Source organism: Diabrotica undecimpunctata, chromosome 4, assembly GCF_040954645.1.
Source record: "Diabrotica undecimpunctata isolate CICGRU chromosome 4, icDiaUnde3, whole genome shotgun sequence".
Classification (NCBI taxonomy): Eukaryota; Metazoa; Arthropoda; class Insecta; order Coleoptera; family Chrysomelidae; genus Diabrotica; species Diabrotica undecimpunctata.
In genome coordinates, this window is record NC_092806.1 from 135,099,695 (window position 1) to 135,117,919 (window position 18,225).

At 32.8% G+C, this 18,225-nt stretch overlaps 1 protein-coding gene across 1 annotated transcript; it reads left to right on the plus strand.

Moving 5' to 3' along the window:
* Positions 1-1,894: 1,894 nt before the first annotated feature.
* LOC140440080 (gamma-interferon-inducible lysosomal thiol reductase-like) lies at positions 1,895-8,735 on the plus strand. Its single transcript, XM_072530349.1, has 4 exons — positions 1,895-2,053; positions 4,375-4,512; positions 7,722-7,922; positions 8,385-8,735. The coding sequence occupies exons 1-4, from the start codon at positions 1,973-1,975 to the stop codon at positions 8,670-8,672; spliced, it is 708 nt and encodes a 235-aa protein (XP_072386450.1). The 5' UTR covers positions 1,895-1,972; the 3' UTR covers positions 8,673-8,735.
* Positions 8,736-18,225: the final 9,490 nt, after the last annotated feature.

The window sequence follows — 18,225 nt, forward strand, 5'->3', positions numbered from 1 at the left end:
ATATATAAAAAGCAGGTCGAAAAAATAGGGGTTTAAATTATTTTTTAGATTTTTTTTTTTAATTTAATATTTTTTAGATGTGGAGTGACCGGTATCGTATACGATTTTTTTCTTTATCATGGTGAAAATACCTTTTTTAATCACAATTTTACAAATTATGAGGAAAGATACTTTGGAATAGGGCAGAAAGTGGTAGTGGCCTTATAAGTATTCATGAGAAATCATGTAAAATTTTATATTTTGATAATTGGTTTACTTCACTTGAATTAGTTACATATGTAAGAAGTGAGTTTTTTGTGGCTTTAGCACTTGGCTATTTAGCCAATTACGTGTTGAGAAATAATAAATGTAAGAAGTGAGTTAGGCATATTTAGCCTACGGACAGTTCAAAACAATAGAATGAGAAATTGTATTATGGTTTCTAGCAAGGTATTACTTAAAAGAGGACGAGGTAGCTTCGAAAGACTTAGCGACAACGAAATGAAAATTAATATTACCCAACGGGCAGATAATAAATGTGTCAGTTTAGTTTCATCATTTCCTGATACCACAACAATATTTCATGTTTAAAGATACTGTAAGGAACAAAAAAAATTAACATACCATATCCCCAGGTAGTTTTAGAGTATAATAAGCATATAGGAGACGTAGACCTTGCTAACATGCTTTTGTCTTTATATCGAACTGGCCTACAATCACATCGATGGTACCTAAAGTTGCTAGCCCAAATTCTAGATATAAGTGTAAATAATGGATGACTGCTTTATAGAAGACACTGCAATGCACTGAACATTAAAAGAATCGTTATATTGAAAACGTTCCGCAACGACATTATTCAAATCCTACTAAAATCAAATAAAGCAAGAGCGGGTCGCGCAGCTGCTTGGTCATTTTCTAATCAACAAATCCGAAGTTCGGTAGTTACTAGGCCGACCGACGATACTAGGATAGATAACATTAATCATTTTCCCTTATCAACAACCAAAGGTCGGTGTTGTTTGTGTCCTAAGGGACAAACTGCCTTTATGTGTCAGAAATGTAATACACGACTATGCACTGCCTTTGAAATGAACTGTTTTATAACATAGACCTAAATTGTAATTATTTTTTAGTAAAGTGTTTGTTAGTAGTAATCTTTTATTTTTTAAATCCTATTGATGTTATATGATTCAAACAAAGTGTTTTAAACAATCAAAATTCCATAGCAGAGACACACTGGAGAAGATTAGAAGCCACGGAAACATCATGCTACCGGATCATCGACGGAACATCATGGGAGAACAGAATCACGAATGCAACCATCAGAGAAAGGCTCCAGTACACACCACTGAGGGAGGTGGCCGAAAAAAGGACCAGGTATTTCTTGCACTAGGCCACAAGAAGACTCCATAAGACCAGGGGCATCCTCGAGAATAACAGGATCCAGAGGATGCATAGAACTACCCATAGACTGATAGACCATTTGATCAGGGTCTAGCCGGATGGTTGCCGGAAAACAGCCATGCAGGGAGGTAGGTACGGTGCCTTAAATTAGTACCTACAGAAGAAGACGAGGATAAATCCACACAAAGATGTCCAGGATGCCGAGAGGTCAAAACATCAAATAGCTGGCGGTGCAAGAGCGGGACGCCGAAGAAAGAAGGCTAAAATGAATGAAATGAATGACATGTAAAATTTTTATTAGGCAATAAACGGTTTTATTTTTATTTTTATTTTTATTTTTTATTATTCTAAGAATTATGACGTATCGGAGATGGGCTATTTCGTTACAATATTCAGTATTATCTAAAAATATAAAAATAAGTTGAAGAAGATTTCGTTGAAATTTTAATACTCTCCATTTTAATAGTCCTTAATGTACTCAAGTGTTTGTGTCTATTATCTTAATGATTATATTCTGATCTTTATCATATGCATCTAATACTAAGAAGCGACAACTCAATATACTATAAAAAGCAGTCTTACTGAAGTAATGATAATATTAACCAAGATGTTTCTATCAAAATTGGTATTGTTCTTCGCAGCCACAGTGTGCGTGTCGTCGAGCGTGCAGGTAAAAATTAATATCAGTCAATATTTTCAATATACTTTTGGACTTTGTATTATGATTTCATTATATATATATATATATATATATATATATATATATATATATATATATATATATATATATATATATATATATATATAGTCGACTCTCGGTAATTCGAAACTCGAGGGACTCTTAAAATATTACGAATTATTGAGTGTTTGAAATATCAAATGGTTCAAATTTTTGAGAGAAAATAAATTAAACTTCGAATTATTAAGTGTTGATGAATTATTATTTATTAACTGCTATTCTATAATGAATGTACCTCTAAACAAAAGTTTAGAGGTACATTCGTGTACATACATGTATGTATTCATAATGTGAATTAATCAATTTTTCGAAAGAACTGGTTTGCTTCAAAGCACATTGCTGCTGCTCAGACTGCTCAATAATTTTTTTTTAAGAAAAAGTGCCTAAAATGCTTCTTCATCACTTTCGTTTTGTAGACAGAAGGTTTGTAAGGTATCGAATGAGGATCTTGTTTCCTTAACTGACACATCTGCCAAAAGTTCTGATGTATCGTACTTATCTTCATCGTTACTTTTTTCATTCGTATATGTCGCAGATAAAATTTCGCCATTGGTTAGTGAACCTGAGACAGCAACATCTTTATCCACTTGAACAAAGTCAAAAAAACTCACACCACTGATGTCAACTAATGGTTCTATTGCTGGTTCTTCATCATCCATAAGTATTGGAAGATTTTCCTGATCTTCTTTAAAGAAATCGGATTTTTTGAAGCAGTTGAGAATTGTTAGGGGTGTTACAGTTTTCCATGCTTTGTCAATCAGTAAAATAGCTGTCAGTAAAATGTCAGAACCGTGATATTTGCACTTAGCTGATTGTCGAGAGATTCTAAAATGCGTATGCAGAAATTATACCATATTTGAACCCAGGAAGAGTCCCTAAAAGCACCCCAAGACCCCAGCACTCAAATACGGATCGAGATCGGTGATACAGCATTCAGAGCAAGCGGATATAATACTTATTAGCGTTCATATATTCATGTATTGTGTAATTCAAAATAAAGTCAGCTTTTCGCACGGAGTTTGATTATTTACCAGCGGCACACGCGAAGAGCAAATCAAGTCATTTTTAATAGTGCTTTCCCAGTAACTAGCTTTATGATGAATATAGCATCTGTACATGAGCTTTGAAGTAGTTTTTAACAAGTTTATACCTCTGTGGTTTTCTGGTTGATTTTTATCTCCTTTTTTGAATAGTAGAATTAGTTCGCTCATTCTAGATTCTTTCGGTATTTTATTGTGTTTTATAATTGTATTAATTAATGTTGTTAGTTGTTCTGTCTGCTTTGGTTCTATTACTCCCTTTACCTCCATTCTTTCACTTTTTATAAAGCGCCATATTTCCTTTGGCAGACCAAAAAAATCATGTTCCATTTCTTTCGAAAAGCGTTACCAGTGATCATTTTTTATTTTTCTTACATGTGCATTACGTTTCGTTTCTGATTGTCTTGTAATTATGATATGGCTCTTGTTGTTTTGGTTGACGTGCATTTCAGGTAAGCATTTATCGCTTTGGGAAATTTAAGGGTCATTTAAGACTCATATTATAAAATTAATTAGAATGTTACAGGGTGTTTGATAACTAGTGGCAGACCAAACTTATTTTGTTTTTTTTTTAATGGAACACCCTGTATTTTATTTTATATTAGAAATCTCTTTCACTTCTCTATTACAACAATATAAAGTTCCATTATGTTATACAAATTCATAACCAATTTTATATGAAAATAGTAATAAATTCAACTCCCTGAATAGGGGTAAAAAGAAGCACAAAGACAATAATCTATTACTATCACATTTTTTTGTTGATTGTCAAAATTTTCATAAATGATTGATATTGCTAATTTTCTTTATATCGAATATAGGGTGAATCAAAATGCAAGTATATTATTTTCTCAGTAATTTTAAATAGAAAACCCTGTATTTTAGGTACTATATAATACACAATCTCATTATTTAATATGATATAAATAAACTTTTAACTGAAATTAATTTGTTTAAAATGCAGTGTTGCTCCAGATGCCATGAGATTCTTGTAGTGTTTCATCTGGTTTCCTTTAATGCAGTTTATACTTTATTAGATGATTATGTTTTGATTCTCTTAAAAAAATTTTATTTGATTTTGGGAGATTTAAATAAAATTTAATTTATACCTAACTCAACCTAATCTATGTAATAGGTTCTTTTTTACAATTATCTACAAATTTGCTTTGTTGCGTATTTGTATCACCCATTTTATTTAAATTATTGTTTCAGGAGGCTGATCTGACTCTTACCCTGTTTTATGAAGGTTTATGCCCTGGTTGTCATGAATTTATCCTAACACAGCTATATCCTTCATACGAGAAATTGGCAGATAGCTTAAAATTGGACCTGGTTCCCTTTGGATGGAGTGTAAGTGAAAATATTTGTTTAAAGAGTAGATAATAATGAGCTTATAATATAGGATTTTTCCAGCTTTAAATCAGTGGTGACCCATGAGGTAGTGCCAAAGAGCTATGGCACTATCTTATTTTTATGCAGAAACATATTTTTTTATCTTTAAATCATCTTAATGCCTGTTAATTTTTGTGTGTTTTTCTTTTTATCTTCATAAATTAAATAAAATCTAGCAACTGTGTGCGTAATACAACCTCCACCACCCACAACGGAGGTTATTCAACGGGATAATCTTATGCCATTGTCATATGGCACGTATAAAAAGAGAAAGATTTTAGGAGCATTCTATGTAAGTGACACAGATAGAGCTATATTGGATTTTTAATAATACCGTCAGTAGTTCGCTAAGAAGAAAAATAGGGATTTCCATGTTCGTCTATGAGATATTGCATACTATAGTATTTTGACGTTTTTATTGACATATTGCATGTAGTATTTTTTGTGTCGTATTTGATTAATATTAGTTTTTATCTTTTCACATTTTTATATCTATCCTCACACTGAACTTTTTTATTATCTATAAAAATCCAGCTGTTATGACATCACTTTCTTATTTCTGTCATGATCTTGTCCATCTGTTTTTAACGGCTCATATTTATTGTCTATTGTCTTCGATATTGATGACTCTTTGAACCTGTTGTGTTTTCAATATCCTTTTATAACACGAAATTGCGAACGGTTCAATTCTCTTTATGGGTTTTTCCTTATGTGTTCAACTTTTCGTTCCGTATCTCAATGTGGAAAATACTTAACATCTTAAAACTCCAAGATTGTTCCCAGAAATTTGTACACATCAATATTTGTACGAAATCTATTGACGTGACCTGATGATGACCAGAAAACTGTAGTTGTCGAAAGATATCGTCGCTAGCTAAATAAATATATTGCGAGTAAATCTGTAATTTAATTCTACAACTCAGTTTGAAATGGACTCGAATGACCAACCAATTCATGATCTATATTTGGGTTTGGTCTATCATAAGGGTTATCTTTATTTAATTATCATTAAATTATAAATTTAGTTCTCTTATTTATTTCCAACTATCAAAATTAGAAAGACGTCATATCTAGGACACATAATGCACCATAGGGAATTTGAGTAGCTCCAGGTAATATTAGAAGGCAATATTGAAGGTAAAAGGGGAATAGGACGAAAGAAAAAATCTTGGCTACGAAAGATCAGAGATTGGACCCACACAAAAGGAAATGAATTAATTCATCAAGCCCAGAATAGAGAGAAATTTGCCATATTGATCGCCAACCTCAACAGAGAAGGCACTTAGGAAAAGGTTTTATTTGCAGTGCAAATTTAGTGCAATAATCAATGGAGTGGTTCACAAAATTTTTTAACGATTCAAAACTGTCGAAGAGTTTGATGTTGCTTATGAGTTTTCCATGTATAAATATTTTTTTAACTAGCTCAGCTCAATACGTGTTGTTTTGAATAAGATATTTTGATGAGCTATTATTTTTGTAACGTAATTCATTTAAAAAGTTATACATAAACTCAGTTTCTACATTTTTTAATTATTAAATTGTTTTCTGTTTATCGAGTTGAACGTCTGAATTAAGACACGAAATAGAAATCAGTTTTCAGGAAGTAGAGATAGCCATAAATTCACTCAAAAATAAAAAGTCACCAGGATCAGACGAATAACAAACGAGCTTCTAAAACTTGGAGGAGAAAGAATAACCCTTGAGATGACAAAACTTATACAAACAGTAATATTGCACTGCAAGATACAAGACACATGGAGAAACAGTATAATGATACCAATGTTCAAGAAAGGAGATAAAGAAGGCACCAACAATTATAAAAGTATAAATCTACTGAACATTGCACTTTAGCTTACCACAAAAGTCCTAACCAACAAAATCAATAAAATAACAACTTTATCAGATGAACAACAAAGATTCAGATTCGGAAGATCCTGCGTTGACGCCGTATTTGTGCTAAGACAAATCACAGAACAGGCAATCGAGTACAATAAACAAGCATATCTATGTTTTATAGACGTGACAAAGGCTTTCGGTCGCATCCAATTTGAAGACGTCTTACACCTAGAGTATAAAAGAAACATACCAATCAATATTATACAAACCATCGAAAACATCTACTTCCATAATCGAATACAGGCAAAGATAAATGAAAAACTGAAATAGTGTATATCAGTACAAAGCCGAGTCAGACAGGGTGACTCGTTAAGCCCACTTCTCTTTAATATAAAAATTGACGAAATAATACAAGCAGTACATAAAGGTTATGGTTACAGAATGGGGAACAAAGAGATCCAAATATTATGTTATGCAGACGACGCAGCATTAATCGCCGAGACAGAAGACAAGCTCCAAAGATTAACACACATCTTCAATACAACAGCCAAGAAATACAATATGATAATATCAGCAGAAAAAAACCAAATGTTTGACAACATCCAAATACTCACTACGATATAAAAATGTAAAATCGAAATTGATGGGAAAATAATAAAGCAGGAAGCAAGGTTTACATGTCTGGGAATAGATATAACTAGTTACGGAGATGTTGGAGAAGAAGTACGACAGCAAAGCTTAAAAGCAAGTAAAGCGGCGGGATCTCTTAATGATACAATCTGGAAGAACAAACACCTAAGACAAGACACAAAAACAAGAATCTATAAAGCAGCAATTAGACCTATATTAACATACACGGCGGAGACAAGACCTGACACATCTAAAACGAGACCACTACTGGAAACAACAGAGATGAAAATACTCAGACGAATATCAGGGAAAAGTCTGTTGGATAGGGAGAAAAGCGAAAACATAAAAAGAGGATGCAATATAGAAGACAAAAATGGATGGGTGACAAAACAGAAACAGGAATGGAACGAACATATTAGTAGAATGGCAGAGGATAGAATAGTACGAATAGCACGAGATAAGTCACCAAATTGGCAGACCAAGAAATAGATGGTGCGATAATTTAAACAATTTAGGAGGCTAATATTGAAGAAGAAACGGGTTTTAAAGCCTACATACTAGAAGGAAGAAGAAGAGTTGAATTTTTTCCACTATTTTTTCTGAATATCGTATTCGCCGAGATAATATTGAATACTACTTATACACAACACAATTCTCAAATCAATTTGCATATTTTACTAAACTGTCTTTCTCATTTGTAGCAATCTTCACGTAGCGCTGATGGAAAAGTGACATTTTTTTGCCAGCATGGTGACGAAGAATGTTATATTAACAGAATCCACGCTTGTGTTCTTGATCAAAATCCATCTTCATTAGACTTCGTTACTTTCATATATAAACATTTATCTGCCACTGACGAACGCGATCGCAACGAGCGACAAGAATTAGAACTGGCCAAAAAAGTAAGTATAGTTTCATTAGCTGAGTTTGCTAAAAGTTTATTTCGGGATATGTATAAGTAGAAGTGAAGTATTGCCAATGAAAATATATTAACGAGGTTAATTTTATATTTTATTGTAATTAGAACTGAATATTGAATAAGTTCATATTTATGACTATAAGTGCTGAACATTATAAACGGAAAGTTACTAAGAGGCCTCATGAAAAACCTCATTTCATCATATTTTTTGTGAAAGTTGCACGGAAAATTATTAATAATAAAATTTCTTAAAAAGAATAATCAATTATAATGATTTGAAATTCGTTTAATTCACAAAAAATGTCAAAATATCACTTTAGTTTACATAAAGCCTAAATATTAATGGCCACTTCTTAGTAAACTAAAACTCATCCATTCAACTTTTATTACAATCATCAACTCTAGTATAGCTTTGATATTATTTTATTAATTTAATTATTTGCAGTTGTTGCCAAGCAGCATTTCCTGGGATAACGTTAGTGATTGTTATCATGGTGACCGTGGAACTGAACTTTTATTATCGTATGAGGACAGACAAGCAAAGCTTAATCCTAGGTTACCTTGGGTACCAAATGTAAGATTTAATGGCGTCTATGATGCAGATATCGAAGATCAAGCTACGATAGATCTTACATCTACTGTTTGCAAGTTACTAAAAGATAATAAACCAGACGTTTGTAAAGATCATGTGACAAAAACTCATCCAAAAATGATTAAAAGTAATAAATGTTAAATAACATTTTTATTGAGAGTTAATTTAGTTTTTCTTAACAAATAAATAATACTGGTAAAACGACACTTTTCTTTTTTATATCCTTATTAATCCTTGACATTAATTTTATCATTTTAGCCCAAATAATTCATAGTCAAAAATTATGTGTTTCGAATAACGGGATCATTATTTAAACACTGAAAAACTCATATTTTACGCATAAATAACTTCTTCAGCTGCAGATAAAATTCGCGGTTTTATTGAAGTTTCCACAATGTTGTAATTAATTTTTTTATAAAAGGCTTTTATTGAATTCCCGCCTAGTTAAATTTCTTCTTTAATTTATTTAAATAATTCTAAATTGATTTTTTTAGGGGAAATATAAATCGGAGTTCGCTCTGATGAAGCCAAGAGGCATTTTTATAAGAACATTTCTTTTGTTTGGTAGTAAACAAAAAGCAAGTGGAATATAATATGCATTTCCAATACATGCAGTGTGAATAACTGCAAGAAATTATCTAGAAAGTAGCTGGATATACTATTGATATATAATTTGCTACTTTTGCAAAGGCGGGTAACATTTGTTAGACACGAAAATACGATAATTTCTTCAATATCGTCGGTAATGAAGACAAAGTTTATATCTTTTATTGTCTATAAACACGTTTATTGCCGACTATACCCATGGGTGTATTTTAAGGTTTTGTAGTATTGCCACATAAACATATGCGATCAATGTAACGCCGGCAATATTTCGAATAGAATAAAATTTCGTAGACATGTTAAATGAACATTATACTAAACATTTGTAATGCTGGTTGCTGACAGCAAAGGCTCAGAGAACGATATCATGTCAGTTGGCTTCTGGCCTGGCACCCTAAACACCGAACAACGTTGTTCGGTGCCCTAACTGCCGGACTTGTGTGCATTAAAGGTCGAGGCATATTATCGTGCACGTATAGTTTCCGGCACGTAGCGTTTCCACTCCAGCAATTGGGATGCACGTTTACATTTTCATACATAGAACGTTTCAGTTTGGTTCGGTGAAGATATGATCTCGCTTTTTTCGATAAAAATTATGTGCAATTTCACTTCTACTTAACGATGAAGAATGAAAAACTGTGTTAAAAAAAAGTTTTGAAGTATATCCAATGCTAACAGAAAGGAAGAAGGAATTTGAATACTGGACTTTATACGGAGAATTAATTGATGACGATGAAAAATATTGTGGATATTTTAGAATGAATAGGATTCAGTTTAAATATGTTTTAAATTTAATTTCACCTTCAGTTAAAAAACAAAATACTACATTTAACGATGCCATACATATCAAACCAAAAAGTATTTTTAAAAAGAAGAGGTATACCTTCCGTACAAAAGTCCTAATTTTTTATCACTTCCGTGATTAATTGTCACAAAGCAATAAAAACACATGCATAAATGACAAAATAGCCTCGAAAATTATTTTTTTAAATACATACTCTGTATCAAAATCAAATAAATACCTAAATAAACAAGGGGAAAACGACGGATATCTAATTCACATTATCCTTACCAACCGGTTACGACTCGTTACGTAGCCGTCGGCATCAGTAAAATATTGTTTTCGAATATACTCAACGGAAACGTTAAGTGTCTGAAACGCTATGTTCCGGACAGTCTGCGTTGTTCATATTTAAAACCATTTAAATTATATTTTTCGGAAACTAAACGCTATGTGGTGGAAACGCAACGTACATGATAATATGCCACGACCTTAAGTCATAATGTAAACAGACAAATGTCAGTTTTCTGTGTTTAAGTAGTGTTATTGTTTTAAATAACATTGTTGTTGACATTTTTCGTTATATTACTGTTTTTTAAAATCATTTTAAAAGACAATGAGTAGTGCAGGGTGATCTTCAAAGAGAGAATGAGGCTTTCTCAAAAATTATCAAAATATGAGCGCAAGCGTCCTCTATAAGATTGCGACATATTTAGAATCTGAAGAGGAGGATAATTATATGTCTGCAGGATACAGCGGTGAAGAATATTCAGACAACAGTGATGAGTGGTGTAGGTACTGATGACGATTATGAATTGGAACGTTTGACAGAAGAATTAGCAAATTAATCAACTCCGCAAGTTGAAATGTCGGTGCTACTACTTCTGGTAGAAATTCTCCTACGTGGGTAGATATAGAAGAACTACAAAAGCTTAAATTTCGTAGCCGTCGATCATTCTTGGCAAACCTCGACAGTAACAATCCAATTGATTTTTTCACATTGTTACTTGATGAACATTTGCTGGAACTGACTGTTACAAACGCTAACGAAAATGCTGTAACCATCTTTCTTTCTGAAACATAAAACAGAAGTCTCGTATTACCTCCTGGAAGGAGCTGACTGTGGAAGAATTGAAAACTTTTATTGGATTAATATTGTTAACAGGTACCTGACATTGTCAACAGGTAGTTTTGAAATTTCATGGTTTCATGGTTACGCAATACAAATTTTTTAATTTATTTTAGGTATAATACAGCTCCCAAGATTTTCGGACTACTGGTCCACACACAGGTTGTTCAAAACTAATTTTTCGAAGTACATGTCCAAAAACAGATTTTTAATAATTATGCGATGCCTTCATTTTTCACCAAATGATATTAATAATCAAGATCGTTTACGCAAAATATGTCCTGTAGTGGATCATTTCAATAGCAAAATGAAATCAATTTAAACTCCAGGAAAATCCCTTTCTTTAAATGAATCCATGATGTCTTGGAGAGGAAGACTTATATTCCGGCAATATATACAAAATAAACGTCATAAATAAGGTATTAAACTCTACATGTTGACAGAAACTGATGGATTGGTTCACAATTTTATCGTTTACAGTAGAGCAGGGGATGAATATATCTTAATAATATCTTATGTGGACCATGTCACTAACGTTGAGGTCCTACAGCGCATGACAAAAGAAAAAGAAGTGCTTAATTTAATTAAACAACGTAAGCTTGAGTACCTCGGCCACGTGATGCGGAACGAAGAAAAATATCGAATTTTTCAACTTGTTATGCAGGGTAAAGTATTTGGCAGAAGAGGACCGGGACGCCGTCGTATCTCGTGGTTGAAAAATCTCCGACAATGGTTTGGGATGACCTCAGCGGAGCTGTTTCGCAGAGCAGTCAACAAAACCATGATAGCCTTGATGATCGCCAACATCCGGACCGGATAAGGCACTGAAGAAGAAGAAGAGGGGATGAAACCAGCGGTACCGGTCACACAGAAAAAGTGGTATTGAAGTTGTTAGAGGAGAAATACAATCTTGGACATTCGGTATTTATGGACAATTTTTATAATAGCTATGAATTGGGACGAAAATTGGGTACAAAAGGAACCTATTGTACAGAAACATTACACAGAAATAGAAAAAGTACTTAATCCAGTATTTGTTGTACAAAAAAGATTACAAAAAGGAGAGAATAAATCAATTAGAGAGAATTTAGTGATACAATGACGGAAACCACCAATAAACCTGGTCAAGTAAAGTTGAAACCTACAGCCATTTATGAATATAACAAACATTATGTCCCTCATTGAACGTCAAGACCAAATGGAAACCTTTGCGTTGGTATAAGAAATTGTTTATTTATATACCTACTGCAATTATTGTTACGAAATTCACTAATTTTATACAATAATTATTCAGGACAACCAAGAAAGTCGCTATATAATTTCTTACAATTAATTTTGGAGACTATGTTGCCTGAGGGTGGTGTTGAAAATAAAACTAAAATTGATCTTGGAGAGCAAAAATTGGAAAAAATAGAGAAAACAATTGAAGCAAATTAGGGTACAGGAGATACTTCAAAAAAGGTAAATTGAGTCCTAAGGACGGAGTGCCTAGTATGCAGGAGGCAAAATAAAAGAAAAGCAACTATTTATGTTTGCAACGCTTGCACTGGATCACCTGGTTTTTGTGTCGAGTATTTTTTAAATACCATTCGCCCAAAGTGATTTAAGTGTTTTTTGTTTTTTAATGCCATATCGTCAAAAATTACTCTAAATTTGACTTACACCCATGGGTGTAATCGGCATTTCTAATGAAATTTTCATTAGAGTTTGCCGGTTACACCCATGGGTGTATTTTTCTCAATGATCTTTTTATTCATTGTAAACATTCAATAGAAAAATCAGAAAAAAAAAGGTGGGCGGTACAGCTAATGCACAAGTAATTATCTGGTTACAATGAACGTGTTAATAGTTATTGTTTTTATAGACGCAATAGCATTTGTTATACTTTTTAGTATTACCAGTTTTTCTTCTGTTCTTATAAATAGTGTTGCGAATATAGTTTGTTAATGTCTTTGACTAAGTACTTAACTGATCAGGATTTTTCTCTTAAAACAGTGTGTATTATCTTGCAAGGCTTCTCACTCTCACAAATGGTATCGGCTGCTTTACGTTTAACAACAACACTCACTATCTGCCTATTTAGTTTTTTCAATTTTTTCTCATGGGTATAATCAACTTTACGGCACTGGGAGTACAAATTTTAGCTTTACAGGAGCAAATCGCACATCTCCAACACACTTCACCACTTTTTAACTATTTATACCACGTACTACAGGTTTTCCACATGCACTTAAAACGTTTAGAGCATTCCATAATGTTTTGCTGTCAAGTAGTTATTACAAAATGAAAGTGAAAATAAATTTAAACTTTCTTAAGCTCAAGTTGTTTTTCTCAGAAATTATAATCCCCTGCTCGGCGACTAGGTGAGTGGTTTCATTAAAGTACCGTAATTAGCATCGGTAGAAATTAAGAGAAATTACGTAGCAGGATTGAGCAAGCCAGAACAGCATTTACTAATATGAGAACCTTGCTAAGCAACAGACGCCTTAACTTAACGCCTCGATATCGCTTTGTAAAATGTTACTCCATACTGCTATATGGTGTAGAAACCTGGACCATAAAGGCCAATGTGATGAACCGAATGGAGGTCTTTGAAATGTGAGTATTTAGAAGACTACTTAAAATTCCCTGGACAGATCACACAACAAATGTCGAAGTATTAAATCGAATGGGCAGAGAACGAGAATTGTTCTACCAATAATAAAAAGAAGAAAAACTGCTTATCTGGGTCATATATTTCGAAATTCCAAGTACCAGTTCTTAAAGCTTATTATGGGAGGGAAGATAAAAGGAAAACGGAGCATCGGAAGAAAGAAATACTCATGGCTTAAAAACATAAGGGATTGGACAAACCTCAATGCTCATGCACTCTTTAGAGCCACACAAGACCGAGAGGAGTATGCCAGAATTGTCGCCAATATCCACTAATTGGATAGGATATAAGAAGAAGAAATTAAGAGTAGCATTATGTTCTAGTACCTGCTCAGGGACGAATTCACAAATCACCTACCTCTAGATGCTTCACGACAATACTTTAGTTAGATATGAAATTCAGCGCTCCCAGAGATTTGCATCGGAACTAATTCAAGCGGGAAATTAAATTTTGATGGGAAAATTTAAATAAAGTGTAAAATATTTAAATATAATTTGGTATATTTGAAAAAAAATTGCATTTGAAATTTTAAAATGTGCAAATTATTTTTAAATTCAAATATACACAATACCATTTACGAAAAATAAGACAAAATATAATTTATTTATTTATTTAATACATGTAAAACAACTTTGTATATATATTTAGAATACAATAGAAATATGCTTTATTGCCACTAAAAATTGTACAATTTTATGGACAAAGCTTACAAAAAGTCTGAAAAATAACAATTTAGCATTTACTGAAATTACATAAATCATCAATATCACAAAATAAAAAATAATACAATACACAATATATTGCAAAATTTACATAAATTGCAAATTGCATAGTTTAAGTTGCTGCATGTGATACTGAAATATATATTTATACAAATACTTTAGTTACTTGTACATAAAGCTATTCGTTCAGAAACCCTTCTACTGAATAACGTGTTTTTTTTTTTTTTTTTTTTGTACCGCATCAACCCCTAGGGTTATTAGCGGGTGGTATATCTTTATTTTAGAAAAGTTACATTTAGTATATTATTAAAATTTACATAACAGTTTTGTAAAATACAAACATTTTATGTTATGTTACAGTTTGTTATACAGTTTACAATTTTTGATAAAATTTATTGTATTGCTGATGTCTTCTTTTAGAGTTTCTTTCAAATTGTGTTTTAGTTTTGCTGTCGATCTTGCTGTTGAGTACACTGGACAGTCTATCATTATATGTTGCACTGAAAATGGTATTTGACAGATGTGGCAAATCGGCTGAGGGTCCTTGGAGATGATGTATCCATGTGTAAATTTTGTATGACCTAGCCGCAGTCTGTTAATAACTACTTGGTCATGTCTTTTAGCTGGGAGCGGTAGTAAAGCAGAAGTAACATCTGGTTTGATACTTTTTAATTTTGCTTCTGTTTCGTTCCATTTTACTTGCCAGATTTTGTTCATGTAAGTTTTTATTAATGTTTTTTGGTCTGAAATTGGTATGTTTTGCATAATAGGAATTGTCATGTTATTGATAGTTTCTGTTGCTGCTTTATCAGCTGCTTCATTACCCTTTATCCCAACATGGGATGGTACCCATAAAAATGTTATGTTTTTACCACATGTTTGGGCATTGTATAGCATGTCTTTTATTAATGCTAAATTGGCATGAGTAGGATACATCTGCTTGACACCATTTAAGGCACTTAGAGAATCTGATATAATAAGAAAGTTTGTATCAATGCTGGTACATTGGTTCAGTGCGTTGAAGATTGCCTGCAGTTCTCCAGTATATATGCTACACTCCTTGGCTAGACGGGTGACAGAGGTGTTGTCTTCAAAAATAGCTGCAGCAGCTACACCATTACTGCTTTTAGAGGCATCAGTAAAAATTAGTTTGAAATCAGTGTATCTGGAGATGGTAGACCGGAATTGTTGTTGTATTTCAGAAGGATTGTGTGAGTGTTTGGGATAGTTAAGTAAGGTAAAATCTACTTTTGGTATTTGAACTTTCCAGGGAGGAGACTGGCATCTGTTTGTAGAAGTGGCTCTCAATTGATGTATATCGAATTCAAATCGATTTATTCGTTCATTGAAAGGTAAGTTTCTAGGGCAATAATTTGAGTACAGATTTGGAGGGTTGCTCCTTATTAGGCTTGTTATAAACGGGTTTTCCTTTGCACTGAGATATTTAGTAGCACAACACATTGAAAAATATTGTCTTCTGAGAGTTAATGGCGGTTCTCCTGCTAGGACTTGAAGGCTGCTAATTGGCGTGGTTCTGAAAGCTCCGAAAACTATGCGTAATGCTGTGGATTGGATGATGTCCAGTTTGTTCATTTGAGTTTTAGTAGCAGTTTCGTAGCATATACATCCATAATCTAGTTTGCTTCTAATTAGAGCTTGATATAATCGCAGAAGAATAGTTGTGTCTGCGCCCCATTTGTGATTGGAAAGAACTTTTAGAAGATTTATTCTCTGTTGGCATGATTTAATTAGTTCATTTATGTGCGATGTCCATTTTAGTTGAGAGTCGAATGTCATTCCCAAAAATTTGATTTCGTTGATTGTTATAAGAGTATTTCCGTTAAGTTTTAAATTTAAGTGGTGTTGTGTTTTTCTTTTGTCAAATATTATTACTTTAGTTTTTTCGGTTGAAAATCTCAAGCCTATATCTAAAGACCACCCTTCTAATTTATTTAGTGTATTTTGTAATATTGATGCAGCTGATTTTAGGTTTTTACTTCTCATATATATTACAAGATCATCGGCGTAAAGGTTTGCTTTTACTGGAAGCATAAAATGGTTAGATACGTTGTTGATTGCTATTAAGAATAGCAGGGGGCTTAATACAGATCCTTGAGGGATACCATTTTCCAGTGATTTCTTAGTTGACATGACACCGTTTGTTTTAACTTTTATACTTCTGTTCTCCAGGAAGTTTTTGGCGAAGGCTAGGAATTTACCATCTATTTTCCAACTCTTCATTGTTTTTAAGATGTGATATGTCCACGTGGTGTCAAATGCTTTTGTGATGTCAAAGAAAATTGCTATTAATTTTTGTTTATGTATAAAAGCTTCGTGTATTTCAGATTCTAATGCTATAATGTTATCTATTGTAGACCGTTCTGATCGATACCCACTTTGGATGGATGTAAGGAGATTTTTCTTTTCTAAGTACCATTTTAATCTTTTGCTTAGAATTTTTTCCATTATTTTACAGATGCTACAGGTAAGAGATATTGGTCGATACGAAGAAGATAAGTTTTTTGGTTTATTGTCTTTTAAAAATGGTATTATAATTGCTTCGCGCCAGAGAGATGGAAATTTATGGGTCGAATAAATTTTGTTGTAGATCTCTACTAAAGTAACCTTCGCGCTTATAGGTAGCTTTTCTATGAAAACTGGTGGTATGTCATCAGGTCCAGGTGAGGTATTTTTGAGGTTATTAAGACTTTCATTTAATTCATCAAGTGTTATGGAAGTGTTTAGTGGATCAGCAGTATCTTCTATATTAATTTTTGATGCTTCTGTTCTTTCTTTGTGTTCTAAGAAATTTGGGTGGTACTGCTGATTGCTTGAATACAACTGATAGTGTTCTACTAAAATTTCTGAGATTTCGTGTTTGTCTGAAGTTGTTAGATCATTTGTAGTGATTGTGTCAATATGGTTAAATGTTTTTGAACCTTTTATTTTCCTTATTTTTTGCCATATATCCCTTATGGGCGTAGACGAGTCAATTGACGACACGTAATTGGTCCAGCTCTCTTTTTTTGCTTGTTTTATTAAAAATCTAGATCTGGCCCTTAAAGATCTAAAATTGTTTAAGTTATTAGGTGTGTTAAACTTTTTGTATATATTAAAAGCATGTTTTGTTTGCTTTAAAGCGGATGCGATTTCAGTGTTCCACCAAGGAAGAGGAGCTTTTGTGATATTTTTGGTTTTTCCTATAGAATCTCTGGCTGCGTCTAAAATTATACCATTGAAAGATGATAGAGTAGTGTCTATATTATCTGATATAACGAGATTTGGTATACGTATGCTTACTAAGTTCGAGTATTTTTCCCAATCGGCTGACTTTAATTTCCAAGTTTCATATGGTGTTGTACAGGTTTTTTCATCTTTGTCATGAGTAATTATTATCGGAAAATGATCACTGTCGTATAGGTGGTCTAATGTATTCCACTGTAAAAATGGAGCTAAAGTTGAATCACTGATAGATAAGTCTATGGAGGAAAAAGTGCCATTATGTGCATTGAATCTAGTAGGTGCTCCTGTGTTTAATAAAACTAGTTTTATGTTATTAATTGCTTCTAATAATATTCGTCCATTTTTATCTGTTCTTTGTGATCCCCATGCGATGTTGTGACAGTTTGTGTCACCCAAAATTAATTTTGGAGATGGAATTTGTTTAATTACATTTTGAAGTTCTAATAGAGTAGTTTCGTCAGGATGTGGTAAATATACGTTGCATATGTTGATTTTAAAATGATGTATTACCGAAACTGCTACTGCTTCCAGATTTGTATTTAACGGAATTTCTTGGGATTGGA